This window comes from Equus przewalskii, chromosome X (assembly GCF_037783145.1).
Source record: "Equus przewalskii isolate Varuska chromosome X, EquPr2, whole genome shotgun sequence".
Lineage (NCBI taxonomy): Eukaryota > Metazoa > Chordata > Mammalia > Perissodactyla > Equidae > Equus > Equus przewalskii.
Genome location: NC_091863.1, coordinates 6,451,406 through 6,469,386, shown reverse-complemented (window position 1 = coordinate 6,469,386; position 17,981 = coordinate 6,451,406). Strand labels below are relative to the sequence as shown.

Below are 17,981 nucleotides of genomic sequence, written 5' to 3'. Positions count from 1 at the left end.
ACAGCCCGGATGGGCTTTCCTCTCAGTGCTAGATCTGAAAACTAGCCGGAGAGACTTGAAGAGTTCGTTCGCTGTGCCTGTGGATGACAGCCTGCCCTGGTGCTTGGGTGCGAGCTGCAGCCTCATCTGAGGTGGCCAGGTGGCCGGCCAGCTGCACACGAGGAAGCCATGGAGACTGGGCCCACAGGGTGAGGCATCACCACCACGGCCATCTCCACTCTCCCAGACTGCTAGGGCAGCACGGCTGTTCAGAGGAAAACAATGTTTAAAGAAAGGAGAAGACACACATGTGCATGATACATGTGCACACACACACACGTACGTACACATTGACTCTCACACACTCACATGCACACACACATTCACTTGCATACTTGCATACACATGTATGCACATTCACTTGCATACTCACATACACATGTATGCACATGCACATTCACTCGTACCCACTCACATGCACATGTATGCATTCACCTGCACACATTCACTTGCATACTCACATACACATGTATGCACATGCACATTCACTCGCACACACTCACATGCACACGTTCATTCGCACACTCACATGCACACCCTCACATGCACTTGTATGGACACACTCATGCACACATGTATGCACATTCACTCGCACATACTCACATGTATATGAGCACAATGACGTGCACACGTATCCATAATACATATGCACACCCTCACATGCACACATGCATGTGCACACACACGAGTATGTTTTGAACTTAGATCCTGGAGCAGTCTCTAAGTTTATAAGCAGCACGTCAAAGTGGAGTCACGTTCTCGGGTAAAAGTCTGGGCTCTCTGACTCACGTGCACATACTCTTGGGCAAATACCTAACAGGGACTAACCTTCCAGGGTTTTGCAAAGACCCAGGAAGATGACACCTGCTGTCTGGGGCCCTGGTGCCCTCTCAGTGAGGGAGCCCATGAGCTCAACCATTAGACCAGAATTTGGCTGAACAGCCTCAACACAGAAGGCTGGCCGATGGGATCAGGGGCCTCCGCCAATGAGACCTTTTTCTGTTGGACAGTAATGACGTGGTCCTTCCCTTGTCATATGAAATGTTCTCAAAGGAGGAGGACTGCCTACAATTGAGGATGTGTGAATAAAGAACGTCACATCTAAGGACTCTGATGAAAACCTGGAGCGTGCAGCCCTTGGGCCGAACAGTAAGCCAGCGTTAGAAAGCAGCTCATAAGACACGACAGCAGGCAGACCCTGAAGGAGTCCTCTGGACTGGCCCACATTCAGACGCAAGAGAGAAACTACCAGAAGCTCAAGCCTGCAAACGCCGGAGCCCGCACTTACTTATTGCGTGGGCTCCATTCTCTTCCCCATTCACCGTGGCCTCTCCATTCTTTGGTGGATTCTGCTGGGAAACAGCTGCTGGGGTCGCAGTGGCTGCTGTAGCTGTCGTGGCTGCTGCCGCCGCCGCTGCTGCCGCACTGGCCTGCTGCTGAGCAAGCTTCTCTCGGAAGGCCTGCTGCCGTGTCTGCACCACGTCAGGCATCACAGCGTCGATCAGGGACAGGGACTCTATGGGGCGGCCGTCAAAGACCGTGCCATCCTGGGGAGAAAGCCAAGGGGACAGCTGTCAGCTCCCGCCACACGGCATCTCTGGGCATCGGCCCTCTGTGCTGCAGGCAAGACAGGTGCAGGACAGTGGAGCAGAAGTGCAGGCCCAGGAGTGTGGGGCCGCGGAGGGAGCCGGCATGGACCGGGCGCCCAGAGCAATGTGATGGGATCCACAGTGGGCCGGGGCAGGTGGGCAGGGTGGGGATAGGGGGCAGGCCAGGGTGAGCATCCTTGGAGGACCTGAGAGCAATGGTCGCCCTCAGGGGGAGACCCAATATTTGCTAAACACAAAACTGAATGGGGGCATTAGGCACCTCTGAACCTTTCTACTTGATTTCATGACAAAAAGTGCCATCCCTGATGATACAGTGGTTCTCATTGTGGGGGGGAAGACTGTGCCCCCTCATGGACTTTGGCAATGTCTGGAGACATTTTTGGTTGTCACAATTGGGGAGGTGCTGCTGGCACCTAGTGGGTAGAGACCAGGGATGCTGCTCAACATCCTACAGTGCACCACAGGTGGCCCCCCCAACAAAAAAACATGGGACCCCAAATGTCAACAGCGCCAAGGTTGAGAAGCCTGCCCAGATGCTGGGACAAGTGTGGGAAGTCTCTGAGAATAACTACCTTTCCTGTGGGAGAGGCAGCTCTTCGGAAGCCTCAAGCCCAAATTAGAGACTCCTGCACCAATCAGGATTTCATTCCTAGGACATCTGTCCATCTGATTCAATCAAATACGCATTTGCTGCCATTTGAAATGACTTTTTGGGTTCAGGGCATAGACTAAATATAGCCATGATATACTGACAACAGCATTGTTTACTTCTGATTCATGTTTTCTGAACTTCCTTTGATTCTCTGGTTTCCATTTACGATGGAAAAATTTCCATACCCTCTTAAAAATACAGGAGAAAAGTTCTTTCCTTAGAAAGTGCTCCAAATATTAGAGTCACACAAAGCTCATTATCATTTAGTTCTGATTCACATTTTTTGAACTTTCTTTTGATTCTCTGGTTTCCATCACCCATGAAAAAAATTTCCATACCCCCTTAAAAATACAGGACAAAGTTTTTTCCTTAGCAAGTGCTCCAAATATTAAAATCACATGAAACTCAGTGCCTCCGGATTGTCTTTTGCAAGTGCAAACACGTTTCTGTGTGTTGTGAACTTGAATTACTTCAGAAATAGGAAGAACTGGAAGACCTGAGTTTCAGCGGGAGAGCATCTCACGATCCACCACCCCTCGAGCGGACTTCTGGTGACAGTATTAGAAAATAAGGAAACAACATAAAACAATGCAAAACATGTAGCTCATCAGCCACTGTACCCCCGGGTCTGGCTGTGGAGTGGCCAATGTTGACTGACTGGTGAGCACACTTCCCTGTCACTTTCCTTCTTCACATATTCATGTCCCAAAAGGATGATCACTTTGCACAAAGTAGTAAGTGACCAGAGTAATAACAACACCTCCTAGCCTGAACTCTGGGAGCATGCTGTCTCACTTTTAACGACCTGAAACCTAAGTGACTGAGGAAAGGACCTTCATTCTCCTCTAGACATAATGGAATTTGCATTCCTGGGAGGGGGGTGGCGGGGAGAAGGGCAGGGAAGTCGAATCACAGCATCACACCATCCGAGGGCTGGTGGGGCCTCCGGAGGCCTGTACTCCTATCCCCACACTTTGTGGTTGGAAAAAGAGACCAGATGGGGCCTCAAGGAACCTGTGGAAGAGCTCTGGGCACCCGGTATAAGACGAGGAAAGAGGAGATGACCAATGTCAGAAAAGAAAGAGCACAGAGTTAAATGCTATGAATAAGACAGGTTTGTAAGGACGAGATCAAGTCAAAGGAGGACCTGATGGAGGAAACCCTGGAAGGATTCAGGGAGATGGGCCCAAGGGTGGGGTGACCTGTGGAACGGGTCTTTTGAGGAGCTGGCTACCCTTGGAAATTTGGTGGTACAGAGGGCACGCATGGGCATTTGATGGCCTCAGCTGTGCGAGAGGGATCCTGATGGAATGCGGGGAATATGGGCAGAACAGCGTGCCTGGATCAAGGTGGGAGGAAGGAGGGCCAAAGAAGGAGCTGGAAAGTGCGGAGTAAACATCAGGGACTCGGAGGATCTCTGAGAGAAAGGTCGCACAGATGACGCGGAGCCCTGGGCATCTTCACAGGAGAATCCCAAGAGCAAAACAGGAGGGAGCGTTGGGGAGCTGTTTCAAACCAAAACAACCCATTTTAAAAATTGGTGTGATTTTAACTTATAATTATTGTTCCACTCTCCCCACACCAGCTCTACAATGAGCTGAATAATAAGATCACGACTTGAAATCCTCTTGAACACAACAGTCGCCATCTCTCTTTCCTTGATTCTCTGGTTGTGCCCTTTGTAGGGGTCACAAGAAATACAGATGCTACTTCAATGTGTCACGGGGTCCCTCTTTCACCGACCTGCTCAGAGAAATCAAGGGGAGCACTTTCTGTACATGTGCAAGGCGAACACCCGCTCTGAAGTACAAAGCAGCTGAAAACTGCTGCGCCTTTCACATTTGGCAAGATATTGTGATACTGTGATGATCGGTCAACCGCCAGCAATTCTGCACATGTCTATGGAAAACAGAGACGTGCACGGGGCATCGAAAGCTTGCTCCGTGTGTATCGACATCAGCACCATCCCCTAGTTGAATAAATATTAACACAAAGTGAAAAAATAAACGCTGCAACTTGCTGTCAAAGACCTTAGGGAACTGCGCATTAGATCTGCGCGTGTTGCCCAAGCTATGCCATGTTTCCTGGGGGCTGCTGGCTTGGGGGGCCCTGGGGGTGCACGTACCTCGTTGATGCTGATCTCAGCCTCCACATACTGCAGGCCCTTCTGCAGGATGGAGATGAGGGCAGCTGGCGGCACTAGCGTCCCATTGATGTTGGACTGGCTGATGTGGCTCTCGATACCGAACGTGAATGCCGAGTGGGAGAAACCTGCAGCAGGAGAGGGAAGCCAGGGCTCCGTGAGACCTGAACGGAAGAGCAGAAGGCGCAGCCACTGACCCTGAAAGGTGGCACCACCGATTTCAAACGCGCTTAACTAGCAGGGGCGGACATCGCTGCGGGACAGCCGGCTTCTGATGTGGGGTGAAGCGGGCAGGAAAGGGCAGGGATGCAGACTGAGGAAGAGCTCTGTTTGTATAGGACAGAAACACAGCTTAAAGGGTAGAGCCGTTTTAGCATTATTAAAAGCAAAAGAGAGGACAGAGTGTGCACTGGGTAAATGTTTCTGTTACAGAAATCTGACTCTAGGCCGTCTCCCTGGCTTCGCACCACTCTCCAGAAGCTCAATGCTTAGGTCTCTCTGCGTCCCCAGCCCAGCTGCAGCGCACACAGGGCACCTTTTCAACCCAAGAAGATTGGGGTCGGCAAGTGCCGGGCCCCAAGCACTCCCAGTACATGGGGACAAATGAATCTCACAACCAAATGTCCAAAGAAAAAGAGGCTATTCTGGACCGATCGGTGGGGCCCACAATCGTTTTAGCGAAACACTGGGAATTTCCCCAGGCTAAGATGTGCTGGCTTCTCCCCTGCAGCCCCCAACATTCCTCACTGATTGCCTCCATAGGCAGCTACTGATAATGGAAAGCTTGGATTTGAAGGGACTCACAGGTAGGGTGTGGATGAAGGATGACTACTGCGAGTGGAAACAAGGCCTCTTTCAAGAAGGCAACGGGACAGGCAGGGAAGGAGGCACTGGGGGTCCACATGGGGGTCTGAGGGCAACTGGGAACCTGCACCAGCCCTTCCTCAAGGAGAGTAAGGGGCATCTTACTGCTGGGGTCCCAGGCTGCTGCAGGTGTTTTATGCAAAGGAGTACCCAGTTTGGTGGTTTATCATCACCTTGCTTGGTCCAGGGCGGCCGAGGGTGCCCAGGAGCTTGGAATCCTTGGGGAGTGGAGGCCAACAGGGGCTCTGGGGACCTGTGTGAGTGATACGGACCCCCATGCTCGGCTCCCTGGCTAGAGGTGGGGTGGGGCCAAAGGCATTCCCAGTGCATACCTCTGAACTCTCTCCCTGTTTATATTTTCCACTGATCAGGCAAAGGAGAAGGAAGCAGGACTTCTGAGTGAACACTGTAACCCCCTTGCTAGGATGTTCTGCCCACTGCCTACGGCAACGCCGGTTTGCAGGTGTAGAATCTGGTTATTCCACAAGGCTGAACTCTTCCGACCTTTCTTGGCATGACCAGCTTGGCAGAGTTTCCCTTCTACTCTCTGTCAGCTCCTTCACTTGCAGGGATGCCGGGAATCTCGCTCCTAGGGTGTGTCTCCCATGAGCACCTTCCCAGCTCCCTTGCCCTGCATACTGGTGGGCTGCCTGGGGCTCGCCGGGGGCTCCCTGTGCCCCGCCTCTGCAGCCTGCACACTGCCTCCCACACTCCCGTTCCCAGAACACCACCTTCATCAGCCAAATGGGGACAGCCAATGGGCCCCGGCTCCCAGCAGATGCAACAGCATTGGCATTTCCACCTCTTCTTATCAAAATATAACCAGACTTTGCAATAAACGAAATGCTCACCAGATGGGAATGTTCCTCCACGAAAGGAGATTTCTGTGTCTGCATTCTCCTTCCCTTTTCTCTCTCCTCCTCAATCCATCCCCTGTTCATTCCTCACTGCCCGATTATGAAGAATATATAAAATATGTTGTTTACTTCGTAGAGTAATATGGTAGCTGCTATTAAGTTGACAATCAGTTGCACATAGCCATGTAGCTACCCAAATTAGACTGCACAGGAGAGCCCCGCAGAGGCTCTCTCCCACGTGGCTCCTCCGCTCCTGCTCTCTGGAGCATGGAAGCAAAGGTCCTTTCTAATCGGCCTTACCTTTTCCTTCTAACTTGTTTTCTCTCTCCACTCTCCTTTCCCCCACCCACTCCTACCAAAACAGAACAACCCACCCTCGTGTTAACCAACGACCTTGTTCCCTGGGTCTCTGCCACACTACACAGTCTTATCTCCACGCTGTTACCACTCAAGTTTCCGGCAAGGTGTAGGCTAGGAAAATCCCGGGTCAATGGATGGAGAAGGCCCAAGTGGATTCTTGGCCTCACTCCCCATCTCCCGGAATCTTCCCTATATATTCTGGCCATAGTAGTCTCTCTCTCCTAAGAATTCATAACTGTTCATGGCTGCAGACCTGACTCAGCCGGCCCCTGCCTTCTCTTCCATTTGTGTCCTGACCAGCTGATGGGAGAGAACACTGGATTGCGAGGGCCACTTCTGATCCTCCTGGTATCTTTAAAAAGTCGAGCGCAGGACCACGTCCACTGCAGTAACAATGAAAACAGCCAGCCCTTACACAGTGCCTACTCTTGGCCAGGCAGTGCTCCAAGAACTTGCACGAATTCATGTAGGCCTCCTGGAAACCCTCTGCACTCAATCCCTCATTGCTCCTTTCCCCTTTACAGATCAGGTCCCGAGATCCCGTGAAGGTAACTGACAGACCCCAGCACTCTGCTCACAGGGCTGGGGCCGAGATCCAACTCAAGCAGTGGGCCACCACTCTTAGCCCACCACGACACTCCACCTAGAAATGACTACTGAGTGCTACGGTGAGAGCACAGCATTAACTGCTGATGAGCGCTTCTGACAAATAAATCTCAGTGACCGATGAAGCGACTGTGGCAGAGAAGTCAAGCTTTTGGCATATGTCTTCGTTCGTTCGGGCTGCTATAACGAAATACCACAGACTGAGAAGCGCAGGCAACATACATTTCTTTCTCACAGCTCTGGAGGCTGGGAAGTCCAAAATCAAGGTGCCAGCTGAACTGATGTCTGCTGAGGGCCTGCTGCCTGGTCCAGAGATGGCCATCTTTTTCTTGGGTCTTCACATGGCAGAAGGGGTGAGGGAGCTCTCTGGGGTCTCTTTTATGAGGGCCCTAATCCCATTCATGAAGACTCTGCCCTCTGCCTAATCACCTCGCAAAGGCCCCACCTCCAAATTCCCTCACACTGCAGATTAGGTTTCGATATATGAATTTTGGGGGGACACAAACATTCAGTTTACAGCAGTATATTTCACTCACTCATTCATTCAGTCCCTCAAGCAACACAGGGCCATAGAATTGCTACTGAAGGTCCATGAAGCAGAGCAGATTCCGACCACACTACCTCCTTTAACCAAACCTGGAAGCTCTGTGTCCACTAGCTCCTTCTTCACAGCAGGTGTTCAGAGTTGGTGCTGTTCTTGTTTTAGACACGAGGAGGGCAAATCTTGCAGAAATTAGATAACCTGTCCAAGACTCCTATGTGCAATGAGAGGCTGACTTAGAATTTCAACTCTATAGACTATGTGATTCCAGGATTCATCTTTTTACCCTATATCCTAAGACCTACAAGCATAGGAATCAAAATTCTTAAATTCTCTAGGTGGATGCCAACTCCATTTCCACCTGGACCTCTAGAGGCTCTGATTAGCAGCAGCCACAGATATAAGCGCAGGCAATTTGCAAAAATATAGGGTACAAACTCAATCCTAACCCAAGGCTTGAATATGTCCTTGATTTCTTTCTGTATCCAGGTGTTTAAATGTTGAGTATATGGCTTGGTTGCATAAATTTCTTATCTCTCTTCAATGTAGACTCCATTTCTAGAACATGTTGATGACAACATTCAGTTAAGGCTTGCTGAAAGAAGGGGATGGAGCAGGGAAGATGAACTGAGGGCGTGGGAGTCTGAGTCTTCGGCAAAGAAGAGAGCTGAAAGCTAAATGCTAGAACAAATTTCCCCCACTGAAGGAAAATGATGACTAAGCAGGATAAAGCTTTCGAGGGCTACCATGAGTTTGAACATCCTTGATTAATACCTGGGTCCTCTATTGGAGATGACAGTAAACCATGACTGAAAAGTAGGTATCTTTGGAAACACTTGCTGTAACGTGCCCTATCACTGTTGAAAGGAGTCCTCCTATCTGCTTAAATTTACATTAGTCACATTTCTTTGGATGGATTTATGTGTGCGCTCTAAATCAACAGTGTGTCATTCCATTTGTTTGTAAGACTTTCTTCTTGATTTCTGGCCAATCTGATTTCATGAAGGCAAGCGAGAGGGTTGGGTAGAGAAAAGCTCAGGAGCACTCAGGAGCACTGGGTTCTGTCGTCGTTCCACCACGAACGAGTGAGTGCGTGGGCCAGGTCACTTCACATGGATGGGCCTCTATTTCCTTTTCTATGGTGTGGGGATAAAAAGTACCTCAAAGAGCTGATGGGAGAACCAGATGTGAGAGCAGCAGACCCGCAGACACTTTGAATCTAGACAGAAGACCACAAATTAGCAGAAACATCACTTTTCCAGGTTTCCTTCTTTATGCAATGAGGACACTGGATGAAATGATTGCTAGGATACTTTCTGGATCTGCCATTCATTCACTGTGGACCAGGGAGATGCCCACAGACTATGTAAGCAAGGCCTGCTTGAGCACTTCCTCTTAGATCATGGCTGCTGGAGCTCTGCCACGTGCCAAGGTGTTGTGTAAGGCGCCATCTTGGAAGATGGGCATCCCTAGGCAGGATGCTTCTCTTCCTGGGCTGGCCTGGCCTCCACCGCCACCAGCACCCCACCCCTACCAATTGGAGTCCAAGGCTAATGAGCATGTTCATTTGCAGTTTGCCAGAGTGGTATGACTTCTGTGCCCTATGCCTTTTCAGCTTTCCCACAGCTTTCAACACAACTGTTCTGCCCAATGCGACAACAGCAGGAACAAAGAACAGAATGTCAGTAACAGAGACCGGAATGTTCCAGACTGCCTTAATTGCAGGTATGGAAGTTGTTAAAAACGAACAGAATAAAGAGTTTGGTGGTACCTTGATGAAAAACCCGAGTGAGGGCAAAGCCTTAGTGTCCCTAGTGTCTACTGCTCGGCCAGCCTGGAGTCATTAATGCAGCCAGCAGGCTTGCTACCTACTTAGTAAGATGTGTCCCTGAGGAATCTCTCAACAGCAGGTTTTCTCAACTGTGACATGACTGACCTTTGGGCCAGATCATTCTTTGTCTGGGGGATGGGGGTGTTGTCCTGTGCACTGCAGGATGTTTAGCAGCATCCCTGGCCCCTACCCACTAGATGCCAGTAGCACCCTCAGTCGTGACAACCAAAAACGTCTCCAGATATTGCCTAATTGACCCCACTATGGTTGCGAACCAATGACCCAGGGGAACTAAACCTCTAAAAGGATGCTAGCCACAGGTCTACTCTACTCACATTTCTGCTTGATTTATAAACACGATGGGTTGATTGTTGCCACTGAAAAGCAAGTCGCCCTCTACACGCAATTGGTCACAGAATTCAGACAACACTGAGTAATGGGGAATAACCAGAGGAGGTAGAAATATTTCCAAGGATGAAAAAAGCTATAATCATGATAAGCGAGGAAAGGCTTAAAATAAGGACTATATTTTATACAAAGCATGGCTAGATCTTCAAGAGTAAAGTCCTGTCCATTTGGAATGAAAGCTGCTACAGTCTCAGGAGAGAGAAAAACAGCCGGACGTGAATTTGTCTCCCCCAACTAGGCAATAAAAATAGATTGAAAACAAACCAAGCACATGCCTTGTGTTTCTTGCAATTACAACACCGCTAAATCATATCTCTTTCACAAATGGCTTTACAAACCATTTGAGTTGTACAGTGAACCATTCTGCCCACTTAATGTTGGCCCAATTCATCAGCAAAACCTGCTACATTACCACTCACCGGTCCTTAGATATACTGCTTATTCAGCAGAGAAAAGCACACACGTAACTCTCAGGCAGCTGTGCGGCTGGTTTTGCATCTTCAGCAGAAACAAATACCAAAGGCACCAATTTAAGGCATTAAAAGCAGAATCTTTATTAAATATTTAACAGGTTCGCATACTTGGAATACTGACAACTATCCAAAACCAAGGGGCATAATATGTTTATTTTTAATCGTCTAGATCAGGGGTAGGCAAACGGAGGCCCACCATCTGTGTTTATAAATAAAGTTTTATTGGAACACAGCCACACCCATGAGGTGATATATTTGTCTATGGCTGACATATATGTATATATATGTCTCACGCTACAATGGCAGAGTTAAGTAGGTGTGATGGAGACAATATGGCCCACAAAGCCCAAGATATTTACGATCTGCTCCTTTACAGGAAAAGCGTGCCAATTTAGATATATACATTTACGTGTGTGTGCATATATATGTGTGTACGTATACATGTGTGTCTGTGCATTAACATATACACACATACAGAGGGCCATGCTGGGGCGGCATCCCACGTGGCATGACTAGAAGGACCCACATCCAAAAATACACAACTATGTACCGGGGGGGAGGGGCTTTGGGAGAAAAAGGAAAAATAAAATCTTTTAAAAAAAAATTAAAAAAAAAAAAAAAGAGATGCCACAGAGTTCCTCTGCTCCCTTCCACCATGTGAAATTACATCAAAAAGATGGCCACCCATGAACCAGCAGCAGGCCCTCACCAGACACTGAATCTGTCAGCACCTTGATCTTAGACTTCTCGGCCTTCAGAACCGTGAGAAATAAATGTTTGCTGTTTATCAGTACCCCAGTCTATGGTGCTTTGTTATAGCAGCCTGAAGGCACTGAGACACTCTTCTGGGACTAGGTCTGATAATAACGGTAATAACAGCAGCAGCTGACATTAAATGAGTGCTTCCTCTATGGCGGGCAGCAGCCCATGAGCTTCACAGGTGCTACTCGATGTAACACAAAGCCATCATAGTAACTTTGCCAAGGAGCCTAGTGCTCTTCTTAAGAGCAATTAAGAGGCTGCAGGCTGGGACAGGACCCCTGGGCTGCGCATGGCCCTCGAAGCCTCTCACAGCCTGTTCAAAGCCCGTGCTATCGCTCACTGCCTCCCCAGGGTGGCTCTGCTTGCAGCACATATCAGCGTTCCTATGGGATGACTCTGCCTATTCTGGTCTCTTGGTCTAGATCAGTGGCTTGTGGTTCTCAAGTGAGGGTGATTCTGTTCCCCAGAGGACTATCTGGGAACATTTTCAGTTGTCACAATGGGGTGTGTATGTGTGTGCTACTGGCATCTAGGAGGTAAAGATGAGGGATGCTGCTAAACACCCTGCAATGCACGGGACGGCTCTCCAAGACGAATGATCCAGTCCAAGCTTGTCCGGAGTGTGAGGCTGAGAAACCCTGTTCCTGAATTCCCTTTCCACCACTGCCGACGCCTCTCAGCCATCGTGGCTGCAGCCAGGCAGTCTTCCTCCACAGGAGCCTTCTCTGTCCTCTCAGAGGAAGTGACTGCTCTCTTCTCTGAGCCACCGCAGTGCTCCGCCCCGCCCTATCTCCCGCGGTACAGCAGCCAGCGCTCTCTTTATTCACGTGCACCCCACACCTCCCAAGAAGAACGAAGCTCCTCAAAGGCAGCAAGCCCATCCTGACTCACTTTCTAACACACAGGGCACCCCATGTCAGTACACAGCTGGTGCTCAAGAGGGACTTGCAGAACAGATAAGAGAAAAACTGGTGAGGCTGATATAAATGAAGGGTGGTAAGAAAGTGAATAGAACTGAGTCCTCACTATTCTCAGAATCAAAGACTTTAAAGGAGAAGGACAAGAATTAAGGATTTAGGTACAACAGCACAATCCAGGGAAAACAGTTTTTAGACAAAGAAGACTGTCATACAAGCCGGTCTCAAAACACCAGAGGGCCCTTGGCCATGTGTATAAACCCGAATAAAAATTATTATATTATTTGAGAAGAATAACAATAATAAAAGTAATGAGATTAAGCGCTTATTATGTGTATTAGCCCATTTCATAAATTAGCTCAGAGAGTTAGCAACAGTCTACGAGTTAGTCTTATTAAATGCATGTTATGGATGGGGAAACTGAGTCACCGAGCAGTTAAGTGATTTCTCAAAGGGCACACAACTAGCAGGTGGCCATCTGACCTCTGAGTCCATGCTCTTAACCCACACACTACTGTGAGATTTGTTTAGAAACCTGTAAATGATTCAAAATGGTAGCTTTTTTTAAAAAAAAGGAAGAAAATCATCTAATCAGTAACACCATTCACATTACACTTTCAGCAAAGTAAGTTGCAAACAAGGTCAACATTGCGAAAACTAGCCAATTGCTTTCTGTTCTACAAAAAGCAAACAAAGATGAACTGTATCTGCTGACGACACTCCCATAAAGAGAGCTCTGTTAGCAAAGGAGACAGCAAACACACAAAATCCGATGTAGTAATGGAGGAATGCTGCGCGGTTTCATTTCGATTCTGGAGAGGGCACACTTCCCCAGGCCCTCAGAGCAAGGGCTGGGTCTGCCCTCATTCACTCTTCTGGCTTCCTTTTCTGACCAACGAGCGGGTGGAATTATATGATCTCCAAGGTCCCTTTCAATTCTAAAATTCTACGTAGAGAAAAAAATGACCTCATTGTCCCACTCAAACCCCCAGGATTTTAATGTATGGAGGTGGCTGAGTGACAACATGGAGAGGTTAATGTCACTGAAAGAAGAATCACTTACAATTCCAAAGAGAAGGGGCCACACTGAGCCACGCAGGGCCACAAGAAACCTCATCATACACAAGGACAAGCGGGGGGGGGGGGGAGGAGTAGAGGGAGAGAGAGAGAGAGGGAGAGAGAGAGAGAGGGGGAGAGAGAGAGAAGGAACTGGGCCTGGGCCTTTAGGAACACAACAGGGGGAGTGAGCAGGTGGGGACGTCCTCTATTAGACAGGAAGTGAAAACACACATGATGGACTTTGTGGTTGGAAGATTTGTAACATGATTTTCACGCGCCCACAAAAGCCGCCTTGTGAGAGTGGGATAGACAACCTTGGTGGTTGGTCCAGCCCATGATTAATGGGCCCTAAGATTAATGAATACCCAAGAGCCACTGGTTAACATACTGATTCAACCTACCTGGCTCCAGAGAAGGGACTTTACAGCGGAGTCCTTCTGAACACACCATGGACTGCTAACTGATACGGAGCACTTCCTTTTGTTCCTGCAAATATCGCTGGCCCTGTAACATCCCTAATCACAGGGGAGTCAGTGCGGCTTCCCCTCCATCAGTATTTCCTGGGTCATAAAGATTTCTGCAACAGAACTGCAGCTGCCTGGAAAGCTGCCCGCCTTCCTCTCAGGGTGGGGACAGGGTGACTCAAGGTGGTCAGTGTGGGAACAGGTTGACTCAAGGTGGTGGGGGTGGGGAGAGCACTGATAAAATAAACATGGAAGAGAGGCCAAGGGTGATGAAGTGGTAGCTGAGTCAAACAAGTCAAACAGAGGAAAACACAGACAGACAGACAGACAGACAGACAGACAGACAACACACACACACACACACACACACACACACATAGAGTCAGAAGCTTGTAAACAGAAAAGGTGGGAGAATAAGAAGTCATACTCTCATCTTGGGGGCTAAATTACTATTGGTTCACTTCTTCCTTTGGAACTGATGGATTAGTGTCACCAGAGGATGAAATTTTCTGCTGGAGAAGCAATTGTTATCGTATGTAAACTCTAGTTGTATCCATGGTAGCAAAAAGCACAAAACTATGCAGAGAATTCTTTTTGATTTTGCAGTCCAAATGGCCACACATGTTCCTATCAGTGTTACATTTCAATGTGTTTATTGAAAACTAAAAAAAGAAAAAATCCCCAAGACCCAGTCCTCACCTTCTCTCCTAATCCTGACATTTTGCTACAGAAAACTGAGTGCAGCGACAATGGTTTTATGTGCTGCAGACCTGTTCTAGATGACCCGCCATAACATGGAATTTAGTGTAAAATGGAACTGCCTTGGATGGCACCCAAAAGAAATACCAGGAGGACCTCGTTAAAATAGGGTTTCACTTATAACATCTGGCCTGGACCCCAGGGGTGGCGGCCGAGTACAGCTCAGGCCACTGACTGTTGCAGACTGCATGCCCCTGCCAAGTCTTTTAATATCCTCTCCACATGGGAAGCATGCAGGAGGAGAAAGCATTAGTCAGGCTATAAACGAAGGTTGCTACTTCCTCCCGGGCCAGCAACTGGCTGGGGGCAGGCGGCTCCCCAGGAGGGGCCAGCCAGGGAGGCTGCTCTTCTTGAGATGCTCAGAGACTCACAGTGGACAGAGTGTGTGGACAAAGCTCAGCTCCAGCTGCCACTGGCCACTTGGAAAAGCAAGGCTGAGGGATGGAGCCTTCTGGCACCACAGCCAACAGTGTCAAACCTTCGTGAACCATGGATTCAATATTTAGAAACTGGGAAATAGGAGCATGAACCCCCAAACTGGAGATTTACAATGGATAGTACCATTAAAAATTACAATGGAAGGGCTGGCCCAGTGGTGTAGTGGTTAAGTTTGAGTGCTCTGCTTCAGCGGCCCGGGATTCGCAGGTTCAGATCCTGGGCGTGGACCTATATACACCACTCATTAAGCCATGCTGTGGCAGCATCCCACATACAAATGGAGGAAGACTGGCAGAGATGTTAGCTCAGCGACAATCTTCCTCACCAAAATAAATAAATAAATAATTAAATAAAATTACAATAAAAACTTAACATATGACTTTGGGAAAAACAGAAAACAATTTGGAAGATAGAGGAAATAAGTCACATTATTATACACTCGACAACTGCTGTCACATGGGGGAATTTCCTCCAGTCCCTTTTCCCTGTGCAGATTAATTTTCACATTAATTCCTGTGGTCCTAGAATTTTGTATCCTTGTTCGTCTTTACCTAACACAATATAAGCATTTTCTCTGGGTGCTAATTGGTCTCAATAGCACCATTTTGGTTGATTCTCAATTTTCACTAGGCAGCTCCGTCTTCCTTTACTCACACTGCCTCCAGATTTATTTTCAAAAACTAATGAATGGCTTCTCACTGGACAGGGTTCAAACGTTTCAGCCTGGGGTTAACCTGCTGCCAATCCAACTTTCTAGTATTTTCTTCTCCTCCCTCTTCCCTAACACACCGGGCTTTGCCGTGACTCAGGGCCTTCATTCAGGTCTTGATTCTGCTTGAAATGCTCTTCCTCTGCCTCTGCCTGAAAAATTCTAGCTCCAGAACCAGCTCAACTACCTCCTCTCTTCCGGGCTCCCTCCTCGCACACCTCCAATATTACGTTTACCAGCCTCTGCGACAGATGCTCTTCAAATATCTGTGATCCTCCCTTGGCGAGGAGGAAAAAATTAAACTGGCCTCTCTCATCTGTCCTTGCAACCCCAGTACCCAGGGCAATGCCACCATTCAATGGACGAGCCATTAAGAGACACTTGTGGAACTGAAAATCATGACAAATGCTCTATTCTTGGACATCGAGGATTCCCTGATGGCACCCATACCTCTGATGGGCCCCAAAATAATTTTAGGTAGCACAGAGGCAAATATTTTAAAATCTAACAGTTATTTAATTAAATGTGTATCATGCAAGCACAACTAATAGATATATTGGTACATTTAAGAAAAATGTGATTCAATTTAAGGAGAAATGGTAATAAATATTAATAAAATACTTGAGGTGCATGCAAAAATGATGCAGAGGGTGCACGAAGAACTGAGGATAGCAAACACAAGTTGAGGCAGGGGAGGGCTACAGAAGTTTTCAGAGAAGGAAGGAATGAATACTCACTGTCCACTCACTGGGCTCCAGGTCACCCAGAGGGGAAGAAACTCCTGAATACTATTAGCCGTCTGGGACATGGGTCTGTAAACTACATCCTGTGGGCCACATCCGGCCCCTCGCCTGCATCATAAATAAAGTCTTATTGAAACGCAGCTACTCTCGTTTGTCCACGTAATTTCCATGGCTGCTTTTGTGCTACAAAGACAGAGATGACTAGTTGTGACAGAGACTAAAATATTCACTGTCCGGCCCTTTACAGACAGTGCCCTCCACCCAGATGGAGGGGAGAGACCTGGCTAGGAGATGGGGCCAAGCGCTCCTTAGGGAAGTGGTTTTGAGCCCCCAACTTGTTTTATGGGGCCAGCATAACCCTAACAGCCAAACCTAATGGGGACATTCAGAAAGGCATATCACAGCCCAGTTTCTCTCGGTAAGATAAACGCGAATATACCAAAGAATTAACAAACCAAATTCAGTGATCTTTAAAAAGGACAAAATGTGCGGGCCAAGTGGGGTTTATTCCAAGAACGCAGGGTTTAATGTCAGAAAATAAATCAACGATTTCACCACATGAACAAAGTCAGGAAAAATCGTTTAAAAGAGGAAGATTCTGGAGGCAGATGGCATGCTCTGAATCCCAGCTCTGACTTCCTAGCCACGTGACGTGGGCAGGTCGGCACCTTCTCGACCCCTTGGGGCTCTCTCTCATCTGTAAACAGGGGATGCAGCTGTATCTGCTTCCTTGGGGTTTACAGCTTTATCGACCAAGTGCTCAGAGTCATGCCTGGCACATAGTAAGTGCTCAATAAGTGTGAGCTACTGTTACCACAACAAAGCAGTGACAATGGGGACAGAAGTAACACTGCAAGATATGGGCAGGGGCTGGCTGTTGGAGATGTGAGCAGAGGGGGATTGAAAATGGAGGTAGCAGGAAAGACACTATGGAAAAGAAATATTTGAACACGATTCTCATGTTTTATACTAAAGTGGGATAATTACAGGGTAGAGGAGGCTTTGCTTTGGAGAGCAGGGCTGGTGGTCAGGAAATGGCGACCATAATAAGTGTGGGGTTGTATTAAGGAATGCCCGAGAACTAGACATCCAAAGGAGCAGCATGGAAGGCAATGGAGAGGTCTGGAGCGCACACTCAGACTTGCAGACGGAGCAGCATATTGACCGCTGACATAGATGTGGGAGGAGAAGCAGAGGACACCACCTTCGGGACAAAGGCATTTAAGAAGTGGATGGAGCAGGAGGCACCAGTAAAGCAACATAGAGAGACTTGGGAGAAAAGGGACAGTGTTGTGCCTGACAGTCCAGATGACTTGCTCCTCAGTCTGGAAGGCAGAAAGGGGAGGGAAGCTGGCAGGAAATAAAATGTAACAAAGCCGGCCACTTTTAAGGTCACATTAGAATTTCAGAGCAGGGAGGTCTTAACTGTAATGGTGTACGAACTTTGAAGACAGGCACCTTGTTAAGTGGCTATTTCATCTTAGCTAAAAAAGGAAACTTGACCCATCTCAGACTTTTTCATATCCTCACCAACTTTAAAGTAGTAAGTGACAGTGTAAGCCTTTAAGGCATCTTCAACAGAAGCTAACCTTTTTTGATGTTAATACCGATGGAAACTGTTTGCCTATATTGAGCAAGACACATATTGAAACAACTGTCACTTATGAACACTCAAGTGATTCTCATTCTGATCACCTGTTTCCCCTCTAACAAATTAACGAGCACGAGAATGGCAAATCTTGAATC

General features: G+C 48.0%; 1 protein-coding gene across 21 annotated transcripts in view; it reads right to left on the bottom strand.

The window, feature by feature from the left end:
* Positions 1 to 17,981, bottom strand: part of TBL1X (transducin beta like 1 X-linked) — a 210,793-nt gene that overhangs the window by 21,903 nt on the left and 170,909 nt on the right. For 15 of the 21 annotated variants that reach the window (XM_070604918.1, XM_070604927.1, XM_070604923.1 and 12 more), the window contains 2 exons: positions 4,427 to 4,572; positions 1,328 to 1,586 (listed from right to left, as the gene is read on the bottom strand). In XM_070604918.1, coding sequence (XP_070461019.1) covers positions 1,328 to 1,586; positions 4,427 to 4,572 — 405 coding nt within the window. Of the gene's footprint in view, positions 1 to 1,327; positions 1,587 to 4,426; positions 4,609 to 17,981 lie in introns of all 21 variants that reach the window. The other 6 variants (XM_070604912.1, XM_070604916.1, XM_070604914.1 and 3 more) reach the window with 1 other exon arrangement.